Source organism: Corapipo altera, unplaced genomic scaffold, assembly GCF_003945725.1.
Source record: "Corapipo altera isolate COAL_440 unplaced genomic scaffold, ASM394572v1 126, whole genome shotgun sequence".
NCBI lineage: Eukaryota > Metazoa > Chordata > Aves > Passeriformes > Pipridae > Corapipo > Corapipo altera.
This window is the reverse complement of record NW_020884937.1, coordinates 558357-571892: the sequence shown is the minus strand read 5'-3', so window position 1 is coordinate 571892 and position 13536 is coordinate 558357. Positions and strand designations below refer to the sequence as shown.

The window sequence follows — 13536 nt, the reverse complement described above, 5'->3', positions numbered from 1 at the left end:
AATCACCGCCCGCACTGCGCCTTAAACCGCCAGCCCCTCCCGCCCCGTGCCTGAGGGAGGGGCCGCTGCGCGCCGCCGCCATCTTGTGTGTGGCATCCCCGCCCTTCCCTTCCTTAAGGACTCCTCCTCCACCCTTCGCTTTCCGCACCCCCCGCTCCTCTCACTCGCCCGTCCCCCGAGGGCGGTGGTGGCTAACCGAGCAAACCGTGGCGTAGCCGCGGTGGTGGCGGCGGGGCGGGTGGGTGGAGGGTCGTTCAGCCACGCTCAAGATGGCGGCGGGCGGCGCCCCGGCCGCGGCGGGCGGGGCGCGCGCGGGTGACGCGCGGCGCTCCGGGCATGGGCAGGTGGAGGCGGCGGCGGCGGCCGGAGTCGGGCCGGCGGTAGCGGCGGGAGAGGAGGAGGAGGAGGAGGGGGCTCGGCCGGACTTCGGCCGGGGTTCGGAGGGGTAGCCGGGGCATCCGCGGCGCCTCCTCTCCGCTCCCTCACCCCTCGGGGTCGGTCCCCTTCGCGGCGCGGAGGGCGGCGGGCGCGGCGCGGCCATGGCCGAGGAGCCCAGCGCGCTGCCCTGGTCCATCAATAAAGATGACTACGAGCTGCAGGAGGTCATCGGTGAGCGGCCGTGGGGGGGGCTGAGGGGGTGCGCGCAGCCCCTCGCTGAGGGGATGGGGTGTTTGGGTCTCCGCTGAGGGAAGGGAGGTGGTCAGAACCCCCTGAGCTCAAGGGGGGTCCTGTCACACACACCCCGCCCGGGAGTGGGACTGGGTGACCCTCCTCCTCAGCTGTAAGAGGGTGGGAGGGGGGGGTCTGTCTCCCCTGCCCCGAGGGGTCTGGGGGACCCCTGTGCTGAGGGTGGGGTCCTGTCACACACCCCCTGCTCAGGAGTGGGACTGTGTGACCCCCCCCTTCCCCTCAGCCAGGGTGTGAGGGGTCTGTCACCCCCGCCCTAAGGGGTGTGAGGATCTGGGGTACCCCTCAGCTGAGGGGGGTTCCTGTTGCACACCCAGCAAGGAGCGGGACTGCGTGACCCCCCGCTTCAGCCACGGGAGGGTGTGAGAAGGTCTGTCCCCCTGCCCTGAGGGGTGTGAGGGTCTGGGGGTCCCCTCTGCTGCCCTTCCTGACGTGTGTGAGGGACCCCGGCGGGGGAATGTGGGTCTGCCCCGTCCCCAGCAGAGGGTTGGGCTGGTCGCAGGGACACCCCCGTCAGGGTGTTAACCCCTGATCTCTGCCCGCCCCTCTGTGCGGGGTGTGCGGATCATCCTGCCGGGGGGAGCGGGACGGGGTCCGTGCTGGGGGGGCTCTGCTCCCCACCGCGGTGTGGTTTGGGATGTGCTGGGTGTGAGGGGGTCAGCAGGAGGGAGCTCCACAGCTTAGCCCCGATCATTTTGGGGCGGTCACACCTCTCTCGGCACTTTCGGAGCCCCGCGTTGCTTTGGTCCTTGCGTGGAGGGTTTGGTAGAGCCGCCGAACGAGCCTTTTATCCTGGGATTTTGCTGCTGCCGTGCGTTTTCATTCATTGTCCTCACAGCTCGAGGCCCCAGCCCTTGCTCTCTCCATTAAATGATTTTTTTTTTTTTTTTTGCTCCTTCCTCACTCTCTCTTCACTTTAAACTGCCCAGTTACCAAAGGCCTCCTGCTGTACTGATTTATTGGCTGTCTCGACCATTTCGTTGGGGTGTGTGTGAGGGATATATTGCTCTGGGGCGAGTGTGTGACACATCAGAGGTGGTGCCACAGGTGACTCTAAGGTCAGTGCCTCCCGTCTCCCTTTCCGGAGGCGCGGAATAAAGCAGGAGGTGGCAGGGCAGGCTCCTGGCCAAAGGCTTTTAGGAAGGAGGTTAATTTTTGGAGTAATCTCTCTGAGAGTGCTTTTATTTGAAGTTTCTAAATGACGTAGCGCTGTCATGCCCAGGCTTTCCATCTCTGCCTCGTGGGGAGGCTTGTTTTCTGTTAAGGAAGGTGGGAGAGTTTGTGAGAATGCTGTTTTAAGAGATTAAATACTTGGCATTGTTTAAAAGTAGGAAGGAACTAAAGCTGCGGAGGGGGGGAAATCCTTCTGGAAATCCCTGTTGCTCTGTGGGATCAGGCTTTGTCCTCTCTCTTTGCTTAGGGGGAGCAGCAGTGCTTTAGGAAAGAGACAAACTCTCTGTAAAGACAGGGAAGGTGTAATCCTACAGACCAACCCTTTAAACCTTCTCTGGAAAATGTGCCCTGGGGAGGAAGATGTTCAGCCTCTTTGAGGAGCGGGAGGATCAGGAGATACAGGTGTGGGGAGGAAGGGGCAGAACATGCCACCCATTTACCCATTTCCTGGGAAAAGAGAACTGGATCTGTGTGTGTAGGAAATGCTTCCTTTTCTTTTGAGAGCCTGCAAAGGGTTGCTGTGGTGGCACAAAGCGAGGATTTGGACCTGAGCATCCAAGGATAGGAGCAAATGGACAATCTGCCTCTTTGTAGCTGGCGAGCAGGGTGGGATGGGAACAAAAGGGAATGTAAATACACTTCTGCTCTTGGGAGAACTTGCTGCTGGAGAGGCACGTCCCACCTCAGAGCATTAGGAGGAGCACAGAGATGTGTTGTCTCAGGTTAACTGACAGAACTTGGGGAGGAATCAGTAAAAAGTACTTAATTTCTTCCGTATCTTTTCTCTGTCCCTCTGCAAACCGAGTTTCTGGATGTCGCCTGTTCCCTCAGGGCTTGTGTTGGCATTCTGGCCTGTGATGGAGTGTACACTGAGATGTGTATATTGCAAACATATGGTTTCTCTTTTTAACTTTCCTGTCCCCCGCCCCCCCTTTACTCGTTTCAAACACTGGTGTGTCTGCCAGCGGCCTGGATGGAGATGTGACGCAAGTTTCCCAGCACGTATATGATTTGTGGGACAAAATGTCACTGTGTTAACTGAGCTGGACTGCCTTGCCTCCTGCTTCATGTCTCCTGTAAACCTCAAGGGGTTTTTGGTGGGTTGCCTTTTTTTTTTTTTTTTTTTTTTTTTTTGTTTTGTTTTCTTTTTAAAGGTGGAGCTGTAAAGGTCTTTCAGCACAGAACAAAGAGGAGTCCTGGTTGGGAGGGGGTGGAACTTTCCACTGTTGCTTTTAAAGGGTTTAACTTGTTTCCTGATGAAAAAAAAAAACCCACTACTCTTAAAATTTAGAGTAAATTTTGAGATTACCAGCTCAGCTATTTTTCCACATCGGAATTAAGGAAATCCATGTGTAGTCTAATTCCTTAACTTGTGGTGGTTTTGCCTGAAAATTGCCATATGTGGCTTTTATTGGATGTGGATGGTTCCATACTGTTTTGGTGCAGGAATTGAAAGTACAGGTTTTCTACCTGCAAAGAGAACTTCTGCTGTAAAACTGCCCTCCTGATTCTGGCTAATACTATAAAAAAAGGGATTACTCAGCAGTGGGGATGACTCATGTCATTATAAAGGTATGGATTAATATCTGTGTTGATTATGCCTGGTTAGTGTTAATAACTGCTGAGTAACCTCCTTAGGCTTAAATAACTTCTAGTACATTGAATTCAAGGAACCTTGATCAGGATGAGAACCTGACTTCAAGTTAAAAAAGGATAAAGTAGAGCTGGGGTAGAGGAAACAATTTATAAAGCATTTCAGTGACATGTCCCCCCTGAGTAACCAGGTGAATTTTGCAGGTGAATAAGGCCTCTGGAGATACTCAAATTTTCATCTAAAAAGCAGAATGTAGTCTGTACTGTGCTGATGGTTGTGAAGGTGGTCAGTCTTCTGAGCGTGGATTGCATATAAATCACTGCAGTCTTCTTTTTGAAGCCTGAAAAAAATTCGACCCCATGCTGCTTGTGCTGATCAGATACTCACACACGTGGGTTCCCTGGATCTCACAATTCCTGTTGGAAATGCTGGGTAGCAGTAGTGGAGTTGGTTGAAACTGGGTCATTCTCGTTTTGCTACTTTTTTGGAAAGATGAGAGCTGTGCTGGCTGTGGCTGTTTGATTTAGGAGCATCCCCTCTGCTGCAAACAGCCTGTGCCAGAAGCAGGAGATAAATTAGTGGTGGGAGTTCTCCCGTGCTCTGTTCCTGTGCCCTCTCTCCCCTGACAGATTCCTTCACAGTGAGATGAGGACAGGGCAGGCTACATGAACAGATGTGGTGGGAGTTTCTTATCCCCTCAGAAATCAAGCCTAAATTGAAAATTGAAGTCACCATTTACCAGAATGATTAGGATTTTTAATGACTGCAGTTTCTGTAGCTTTGGAGTCAGGCTTTGCCTGTGAACACGTTGATCTTTTGGGGTTGAATATTTAGGTTTCTAGCCACATTCTTCCCAAGCTCTACATCCCAGCATACGTGGCCTGTGTGGGAGAAATTTTCTTTTGCAGGTACAGAGGAAATTCTTAGAATTAAAATTTCCACTTCCCCAAATTTTGTCAAAATATCTGTGGTCACCCATCTGGTGCTTGTGTAGTTGTCTCACGCACTGAGAAAGCACTGCCATTGAAAAAGAGCAGCCTGTAGGTGTTAACCAGGTACAACAGGAGTCTTTGGATGTAAAAACCAGGCTGGAATGGGAGGCTCTTGTCCAATGATAACTTTTTAGGTTTCTTTTTTGGAGCACGGTGTTGATTGCTACCTGTGGTGCCCGTGTGCTGGCTGCACCCAGTTTCACACGCCTGACTATTTAAAACCCATTCAAGAAAAACGTTACCCTCTATAAAATATATCTGCCTGAGCTCTAAATGGAGTGTTTAGGCTTCAGTCTTGGTGCCATATGTTTTGTTTTAGCATTTCCTCACGGATTCCCACTCCTCCCCCCTAGCTTAGCTGAGCAAAATTGATTCCTACCCCGTATTCCCAGTACTCAGGCTGCTTAATTCATTTAAAGACTTGATTTTTGTGCTCATTTTTCCACTTAAAGTTGGTAGAAAATCCTTTGTTGTTTTGTATTATGTTAAAGCTTATATAAAATTAACTTTGGGCAAATGTAGATATGTTAAAAAAAGTGTGAGTGGTCATTCATAGTATTTGATCTGCTTGGGCACTGAAGTGGGAGATGCTCAGTGCCAGTTTCTCAGCTGCTTGAGTATAGACAAATATACCTTGTGTGTTCCTGAGTGTGACAGAATAGCCAGGCTACTCCTCTGTCCAGGCTACCTTTCCTTTGGATGCTTGGCACATCTCATTCCTGTAAGACCTTTGATACTGTTGCCCTACTAGAACAAGGTTGAAGTGAGTCACTTTTCACCTCTGGGGAGGTGGAAGCAAAAGGTGTGTGTGTGTCTTTGTTTAGTGCTTTTGTTGTCTGTGCCCTGATAGGAAGAAGGATAAAATGCACAAAGCAGCGGAGTGAGGACTTAGAAAGCCAAGCAGTGGTGAAGGAGGCTGACTGGGGAGAGTACATCCTTGTTAGCCTTGCCTGCTGCTTTGAGGGGAGAGCAGAGCCAGATCCCACTGCTTTCAGCTCTTCTGGGATGTTAAGGAAAAAATCAACACGTGGGATGCTTCATGTGGAAGTAGCTCCCACTTTCCTGTGACTGGTTTCTCTGTAGCAGTTGCATCCAGTACTGTTACGTACCTGTACTGATTAATGTTTAACACCTTCATTTCTCAATAATCTCATTTAAATAGTTTCAGTTTAATTCAAATCTCTTGGCTGGTGCTTGGACGCTTTGCTGTGCTGTGCTCCTGAGCACACCTGAGGGGTGGATGTGCTGGCTGACAAATGCACGCCTGGGAGGCTTCTTCCTTCTGCAGCTGATGAAATCTTGAGGAGAACCAGCTCTTCCCCCGAATGTTTGTCTGTTTAAACTTGGCAGCACCTCTCTTCTTTCCAAGTGTTAGCAGCTTGCCCACCAAGCCAGTGTCTAGAGATGTAATCTTTTAATAAAAGTTGGAGCTCTCCAAAGTGATGGCAATAACAGTGGGTCTTGTTGCTAATTGCGTTAGTGAGTTGCAAAAAACTACATCTTGGTCGAATTTTCTTGGAAGATTTCCCCAGAAACGCACGATATCCATCGTAAATCTCCGCAGCAGTAAATTTAGCTGTGGACATGCTAATGGAGTGCTTGTAAACTCGGTGTTATTAAACTTTCTTAATAGGGAGAGACAGACTTGAGGGCTTTGTGGGTGTAGAAGAATAGCTGTTGGAGCAGTGGAATTTGGCATGGCAAAATCTTTGAAATATCAGGATGCCGGGGCTTTCCAGATGAGTTGAGCCCATTATCCTGCGCTGCCTTTAGAATCAAACAGCTGAGACGCAGATATGGAGAACTTGGCTCTCAAAGTTGCTGCAGTTTCCTGTGAGTTGACCTAAGGGAGTTCAGCCTTGACATTTCTAAAAAGCACGTGAAACTCTGTCTCTCTTCCTGGCAGCCACACGGGAAAGTCTCGGAGACAGGGTTAGGTCCCTGGCTGACAGGCAGTCCCCGCTCTTTATCAGAAGGTCATTATCGCTCTTGGTGTGTGAGAAGGGATGTGGTGCCTCTGGTATGCAAAATAATGCATGTGCTAATGAAGGGAGCTGGGCTAAGAACAAAATCACACTTGTCTGACTGGAGTAAGACAAGATCACTTCAACAAATGGTGTGACTACAGCTAAATGACAGCAGGGCTAGGGGTACCTGTCTGGGTCTGTGGTACTGCTTCAGCCTCTCTCATGTTCCTCTCGTGCATGAACATAAGGGAAGGGACTGACCTTAGTGTGGGATTCTGCCAGCTGTAAGTTTGATCCCTTAGGTTGTCTGAGAGTGTTGTTTGCCTTGAAACTCTGCTCACGTGTGGGGTTCTCATGATGATCATCACAACCTGCATATTCCTTGGGTTTAACTGTATTAGGTGACCCTGTCACACAGTGCAAGAGGTAGGGATTTGTGGTGACCCGAGTGCAAAAAATAAAAATCCAGTGTTTCTTTTCACCACTACTGCACAGCAATGTTTTTTTTTTTTTCAAAGTCCCTTCACCACTTCCCAAGGTTCCTAAAGATTGTTGTTTCCTGATGTGAATCACCTCACGCAGAATTTTTGCTTAACACAGATTTTCTCGTCATTGCGAGAAATTCCATCCTGAAAAAAATACTTGGTTTTGTGTAAATTTCTACCAAACGAGAGTCTGACGTGCCTTGCAAGGATTTCTGAGGCCTCTTTGGTTCTGCACACTGTGAAGTCTGCAGGGGACAACTGTCTTCAAGTCTTAAAGGCTTCACAGATCCCACCCATGAATGAAGCACGGAGTAAATTCAGAGCACTGATTCACTTTCTCACAAAATTACCATTTTAGCCAAATCTTCCTTCCACCTCCCATCCATTACAGTTTCATACAACTTGTACTGTGTGCTTATGAAACAACACCTTCAAACTCTTATAACTCAGCCAAATTAAAATGCATTTTTGAGGGAATACAAAAAAGCTTTTCTGAATTAAGTTTGAATTTTCTGCCAGATTTCAATTTTCTGCTCTATCCTCTTTGTCTTGAGAGTTTGGGGTGGGGGAGAGAAAAAAATTCTTGTTCTGTTGCGTTTCACTGTTTCATGCTAAGCTGACTTTATAGCATTCTCCCCAATGGGTAGGCAGGAAATGAGCCTATGTAAATTCATTCTAGAAAGAAAAGGCACAAGCAGCTGTTAAAGAATAGTGTGAGTTGAAATACTTCAGTGATCATTTCTTACTGTAGTAAATTCTCCTCGGGTTTTGCCAAAATTTTACTGTTTTATGGTCATGAATGGTAATTTAAGAGCAAACTTGACTCTTTTTCCTGCTAGCACCTTGCTATTAATAAGCTGTGTGGGAGGATGGTGTTCTCTTTTCATCCATCCACAGAATTGAGTTAAGTTAAAACTGTGGAGTGAAAATTTGACCTTGAGTACCCACCTTGCTTCTGGTGAGATCTGACTGAGCACGTGGCTTGTCCTGTGGTATCCTCTGCTGGCTTGTTGCGTGGAAGAATTGAAGTTGTTTTTCTTCTGGGAGCACAGTTAATTGACAAAGTTTTGCAGTTCATTAGAGGTAAGAGTGTTGTCAGGTAGGAAAACATCTAAAAAACTAGTTGTGAATGTGGAATTGTATTGAGGTGCTCGTGGTCAGGGTGTGAGATTATTGCATTTTGTGGCAATTTGCCGTATGTTTTGTAAAACCGATGTTTTCCTAAACACTGGACGAAAGCTCCATAGTTACTGTTGGACAGGTTGTGCATTTTCAATTTCAATTGGGTTTAAATTAGTCTCTTGCTCATTTTCAGTCTTCAGGGTGATTTCCTTAGGTTCCAGGGTTTATTCCAGCTCTTCTGAAAAGGAAGCTTTGAAAACAGTGCAGGGAGTAGTGGAAAATGATGGTATTTGAGAAGTGAGAGAGTGAGTTAATGGCTGTGGGATGAGAGCACTTAGAGAATATTTTTCCTAAGAAAATTAGCTGGTTGTGCTCCGAGCTGATACCTGTTGAGGGAAGTGAGGCAGCTGAAACTGCAGTTGGGAATTTCAGGCCATCTCCAGCTTCAGGCAGGCAACACAATATCAGCTTATCTCGATGGGTTGAAAACTCCTAAATTAAAGACAACGCTTCTTGTCATGGAGTAAGCACCTTTCCTGCAAAATCCACAGGGAGGGATTTCATGATGCAAATTTTCAGAACAAAACCAGAAAGCTACTGTCACTTATTTTGCTGAGGCAGCGCTAGAAAGGACTCCCAGGGTCATGGAGCTCAGTTGTGTGCTCCAGCTGATGCCAAATTGTATAATCCCTGCACCGAATTAACGAACGCTTGTGCTGGAAGGGGCACATGGGGGAATTACCGGCACACGTTCTGTTAAACACTGGAACCTCCCTGTGACCCTGTCATTGCTCTGTGAAACAGCTGCTTCAGGGATTCCCTGCGACAGTGGGAACCAACAATGCCTTGTCTTCTCTAGCACGTGTCTGTGGCTCTGGTTTTCTTACACTGCTTGCTGTACGTTCAGGCCGTATCTGCAAGGACACTTCCCCGTGAAGGCACAGGAGAGCTGCAGCTTGGTGTTCCTGCTGTCTCCAAACCTTAAAGGTGTTGACTACAAATGTCTCCAATCTGTGATTCCTTAAGATCTGTCAGTGAAAATGGAGTCCTTCTTAAACCTGATGTGTTATATGTCTTCACGTCCTAGACCACTTCTTTGTGAACCTTTCTGTCTCTCACCATACGAGGCAGTTATAAAAATTGTAGATTCATGAGATTATTAAGATTGGAACAGGCTTTTAAGATCATCATGTCCAACCCTTACCACAGCACTGCCATGTTCACCACTAAACCACGTCCCCAAGTGCCACATCCACACGTTTTCTGAACACTTTCCAGGATGGTGATTCCACCACTTCCCTGGACAGCCTGTTCCAATGCTTGACCACCCTATCAGTGAAGAAATTCTTCCTGATAATTAACCTGAACCTCTCCTGGTGCAACTTGAGGCCCTATCCTTTCATCCTGTCACTTGTTACCTGGGAGAAGAGGCTGACTCCCACTGGGCTGCCTCCTCCTTTCAGGGATCTGTAGAGAGTGAGAAGGTTCCCCCAGGAAAGTTGAAAGGTGAAGCTGTAAGTTCCATCCCTTCACCAAAGTAAAACTTGTCATTGTGGATGCCAAGTGCTGTCTAATAAATAACTTGGTATTAACAGCTAAGAAATACCTTGGTATTGACTTCCAGCAAACTGTGCTTTGCTGGAAAAAGTATCTTGAGCATGAAGTATCTTTTTCCTGTTGAACCACTCACCAATGCAAATCTTATTTGAACAGCTGAGGGGCTGATGGACTGGCAGCCTGAGCACAGTTATTTGTCCAGATCCTAAGGCTCAGGATGGTTCTCATTACTCTTGGTTAAAGAATGTAATTTTGAACCAGTGGGCTAATCTTGTGTGCTGAACAGACTAATAAATATGGAAAATATTTAGTAGATATTCCCTGAAAAGAAAGGATAATAGCCTTCGAGAGAGGACGTATCTGATACTTAAAAGCTTATTTACATAAAATAACCATGGTACTATCAAACATCTGCACTGTGTGCAGATAGATTGTTCTGTTAAGTGGAATCCTGGCCAAATAAAATATCCTCTACAGCTGACAATTACATTTGAGACAGAGTTCAGAGATAAAGGTTGGGAGGGAAGAAAGGAGAGTGCTGGCTTGGCTACTGTACCAGCTCTATGTTTTAAGCCTTGGTAATACCTGATGACAGACAGCATGATATTTACATTGCTGCATATACCATAAAGGTAACTGGCAGTGATTAAAAGGGAAGGATGAACCTTCTCCACTAAAATTGCTGTGTTTGGAAACGAGATGTTTGAGCCTGCTTTCCATCATGTGGAATTAACACTGCATAGCTGCAGTGCCCTTTAAATTAGGCAGGGATGTTGGCACGAAATCAAATAAATATAATTGGTTTCAAACTGAAAATCTAATTTAGGCATGCTAATAGCATCTTAAGTAAATGTGGCAGGTCACGCAGGACTTGTGTAACTGGCCCTTGGAGCTTACTGTAGTTATTGCTGTGGGGAAAATGGTCTCAGAGGTGTTCCCCAAATCACCTGGGCACCTTGGGCAACTGGAGGGTGTGTCCTTAAGGACATGATGGAGATGTGTGCTAGCCTGGACTAACTTGGGATGTCCTGGGGCTGCAGGAGGTTGGGCGTACAGCCAACAGCAGCACCCTTGTGTCCATGCTTTGGTGTTTGCAGTGGAAATGCTGAGGGAGTGTCAGATGGGCTGATGCTCGTCCCTGGTAATCCTTCTCTCAGCTGATACCTTCTGTGGCCAGTGGCTTTTCCTCCTGTCTGTTTTTTTTCCTGGCATCTCTTGTTCTGGTGTGGAGTGTGATGCTGGGGGGCTGCAGCTCTTTGTCGTAGGGGGGCAGTGGAAAGCCTGGCTCAGCTGGATGTGCTGTCAGCTGGTGACTGCTGGTGAAATCACACAGCAAAGTGACCCAGTGACAGCTTGGTCAGGTATCTTTCTGACATGCTCTGTGTGACCGACCCTATTCCTCACCCTCTGTTCCAGTCCTGGCCTGTGTTATATTGACAGGCTGATGATCATTTGCTCTCCAAACCTGTCACTTCCTTGCTTAGTCTGTGAGGATTCTCAACCGGAATGTTTGCCAAAGGTGGAAAGCAGATGATGTTTTTCTGCATTCAGGGCCCAGGAGATATCGAAAGTGTTTTGAGAGAACAATACAGTGTGGGGTGGGGTGAAAATTTCCATAAAGCTCCCCTTCCTTTCTGCAGAAACCTTGGCATTGAGTCATTTAGATTACAGTAGCTAGATCTCCCTCCAGCTTAGAAATCAGTGTCATTTCTTTATTTATAGTGTAGAGTTCAGTGGGGCCATGGGGAGATGTGTCCAGCTGTGGGTGTTGCCCATCAGTTGCTGATGGCTCTGCAAGTTGGACTTCTTACAAGTGCCTGGATGTGGATTTGTGTTCTTCCTTCTGAGTCTGAGATGCAAGTTAAAGACCTGGACAATAAGTCTGTGGCATCGAGTGTTTCTGTATTGATGGACCACTGGATGGGAAGGCTGTTTAAACAAGTGCTGGCAGCACTGTGTGATCTTTGCTGGCTTATCATCCCTCTCCACTGAACACAGAGCATTGGGAATCTTGAGAAATGCATTGTCTTACATGGGCAGAAACCTCTGAGCTCTGGGCACAATGTGTGGTTTTCAGTGGTATTGTCAACAGCGAGAGCTCTGTCAGGATGGCAAATAACTCACTGTCAGCAAGTTTACATGCAGCTCAAATATTTTGGCTCTATTTCTAATTGGACAGTGGAGTTTCAGAAATATGTTTCTCCTTATTTTCTGAAATTCTTTGAACATGCTGGGCTAACACTGGGAGGTCAGTTGTCTGTTGGACACTGCAGGTGCTGACATGAATTGAGCAAAGACCCAGGCTTTGGGGAAGACACGTGATGGAGACTTAACAGCAGAAATCCCTCATGTGTGAGCACTGTTTGAAATCATTGGCCACGCAACTTGCACAGAATCACAAACTGCCTGAGCTCTGGCTGTACTGGAATAAATGATCAGAGGTCATTGCAAAGATACACCTGCAATTTGAATGAAACAAACAGGAATTCACAAATGAAAACTCTGCTTTTCCCCATTCCTGTTTCCAACTCTTTCAGTAAAAGGCCTAGGCTGCTGCCATCAGATGTGCTGGTGCAAAATAGGAGTCATTTGTATTTAAGCCTTAGTTTTGTGCTTGAACATGTTACCTCCCAATCCTTGCCCTTTCTCAGTGTGTTGTGCAGCACATGCCCTGTGCCTTAATGTACCTTAATGCAGCCACCTTTGGCTTGAGCCCAGCTGAACGTTCACAGCACTCGGCTGTGCTCAAGGTGAGCCTGAACGAGGCCATGACCGTGCTGCATTGGGTGGTGTGAGTTAGGCTGTGCTCAGGGGTGGGGTGACATTTTGACACTGACCACATGGAAGTATGAAGTTTTGAAAGAGTTTATTTAAAATAGTGTTGAGTTGTTCTCCTTAAAGCTTTTTCCTCAGAAATACGAGCATGGCCACTGTCTATTAAATGTGGGAGTTCAGCTGTTACACCTGCCTGCAGGACTGCTGCACACACGTAGTGCAGGTGTCTTCATGTGTAGTGTGTACTTAGGCTGTGATGTGTAGTCAGTGGGGATTGCTGGTTTTCCTCCAATATGGGCTTTAAAATTGTCCCCCTCACAACTTTTCAGTTAAATCTGCTTTTGCTTTCTGGCTTTGCTTTCGCTTCTCTGGTTTATTTCTTCCCTGCACTGTATCAGCAAGTATTGCTTTACCTCTTCTTTACAGGGTATCTTCCCGTCTCTGCTGTGGATCAAACGCTGCATGACTGGAGTGCAGAGAAAGTGCACAAAGTTAAACCTGGCCTCCTACTACCTCCACCAGTGTTCTAAATAGGGTGTTACCATCTTGTGCTGCAGCTTGTAAAGAAATAAATGTACAACCCCGATTCTTCTCTTTGTGGGAAATACTATTCATAGTAAATCCGTAGTGGGCATGAGTGGTGGAAGGGTGTCTGGGAGTGAGTGTGGATGTGTTGGCACAGCTCTGGGAGCTTCCTGGTGGTAGATGCACATCTGCACTCCCTGTGTTGCTGTGGGAGGGCAGCTCCACACACTCCTGTGCTTTTGTAGCTTTCTTGTGTCTTGGCCATGGGTTCTCTGCTGCTGCTTTAGTTTCCTGTAGGTTTCCCAACCAGGCACAGAGCAAAACCAACTGAGTTCTGCCCTACTGGTATGGCTGCTGCTCACAGTGTCTCTGACAGCATTCAGAGCCACCTTGCTGTTTGGGTTTGCTCTGAGCAGTGCTCGAGGCACCCGAGTGACCCTCCTGGTTTGAGGCTGTAACTTCACTTCTGGCACTGTTAATACTCTTCCTGCAGTACCAGGCTGAGTAGATGACACTTTACTGTGGTAGCTTTTTCCTCTCCACAGCTGAGCAGATGTTTTTGTCCCCTCTGTGACAGTACTAGGAATAGATATGAGTCCCATCACGAATTCCCTTTGGTTTTATTGATGCTGTTTGTAATTGTTATTGTGAATTGCGTC

General features: G+C 47.5%; 1 protein-coding gene across 2 annotated transcripts in view; it reads left to right on the top strand.

Annotated features, from left to right (window-relative positions):
- Nucleotides 1-424: 424 nt before the first annotated feature.
- Nucleotides 425-13536, top strand: part of OXSR1 (oxidative stress responsive kinase 1) — a 97550-nt gene continuing 84438 nt past the window's right edge. Inside the window, exon 1 of one of the 2 annotated variants that reach the window (XM_027660609.1) lies at nucleotides 425-609. In XM_027660609.1, coding sequence (XP_027516410.1) covers nucleotides 540-609 — 70 coding nt within the window. In that variant the 5' untranslated portion in view covers nucleotides 425-539. The remainder of the gene's footprint in view (nucleotides 610-13536) is intronic. The other variant, XM_027660610.1, reaches the window with a different exon arrangement.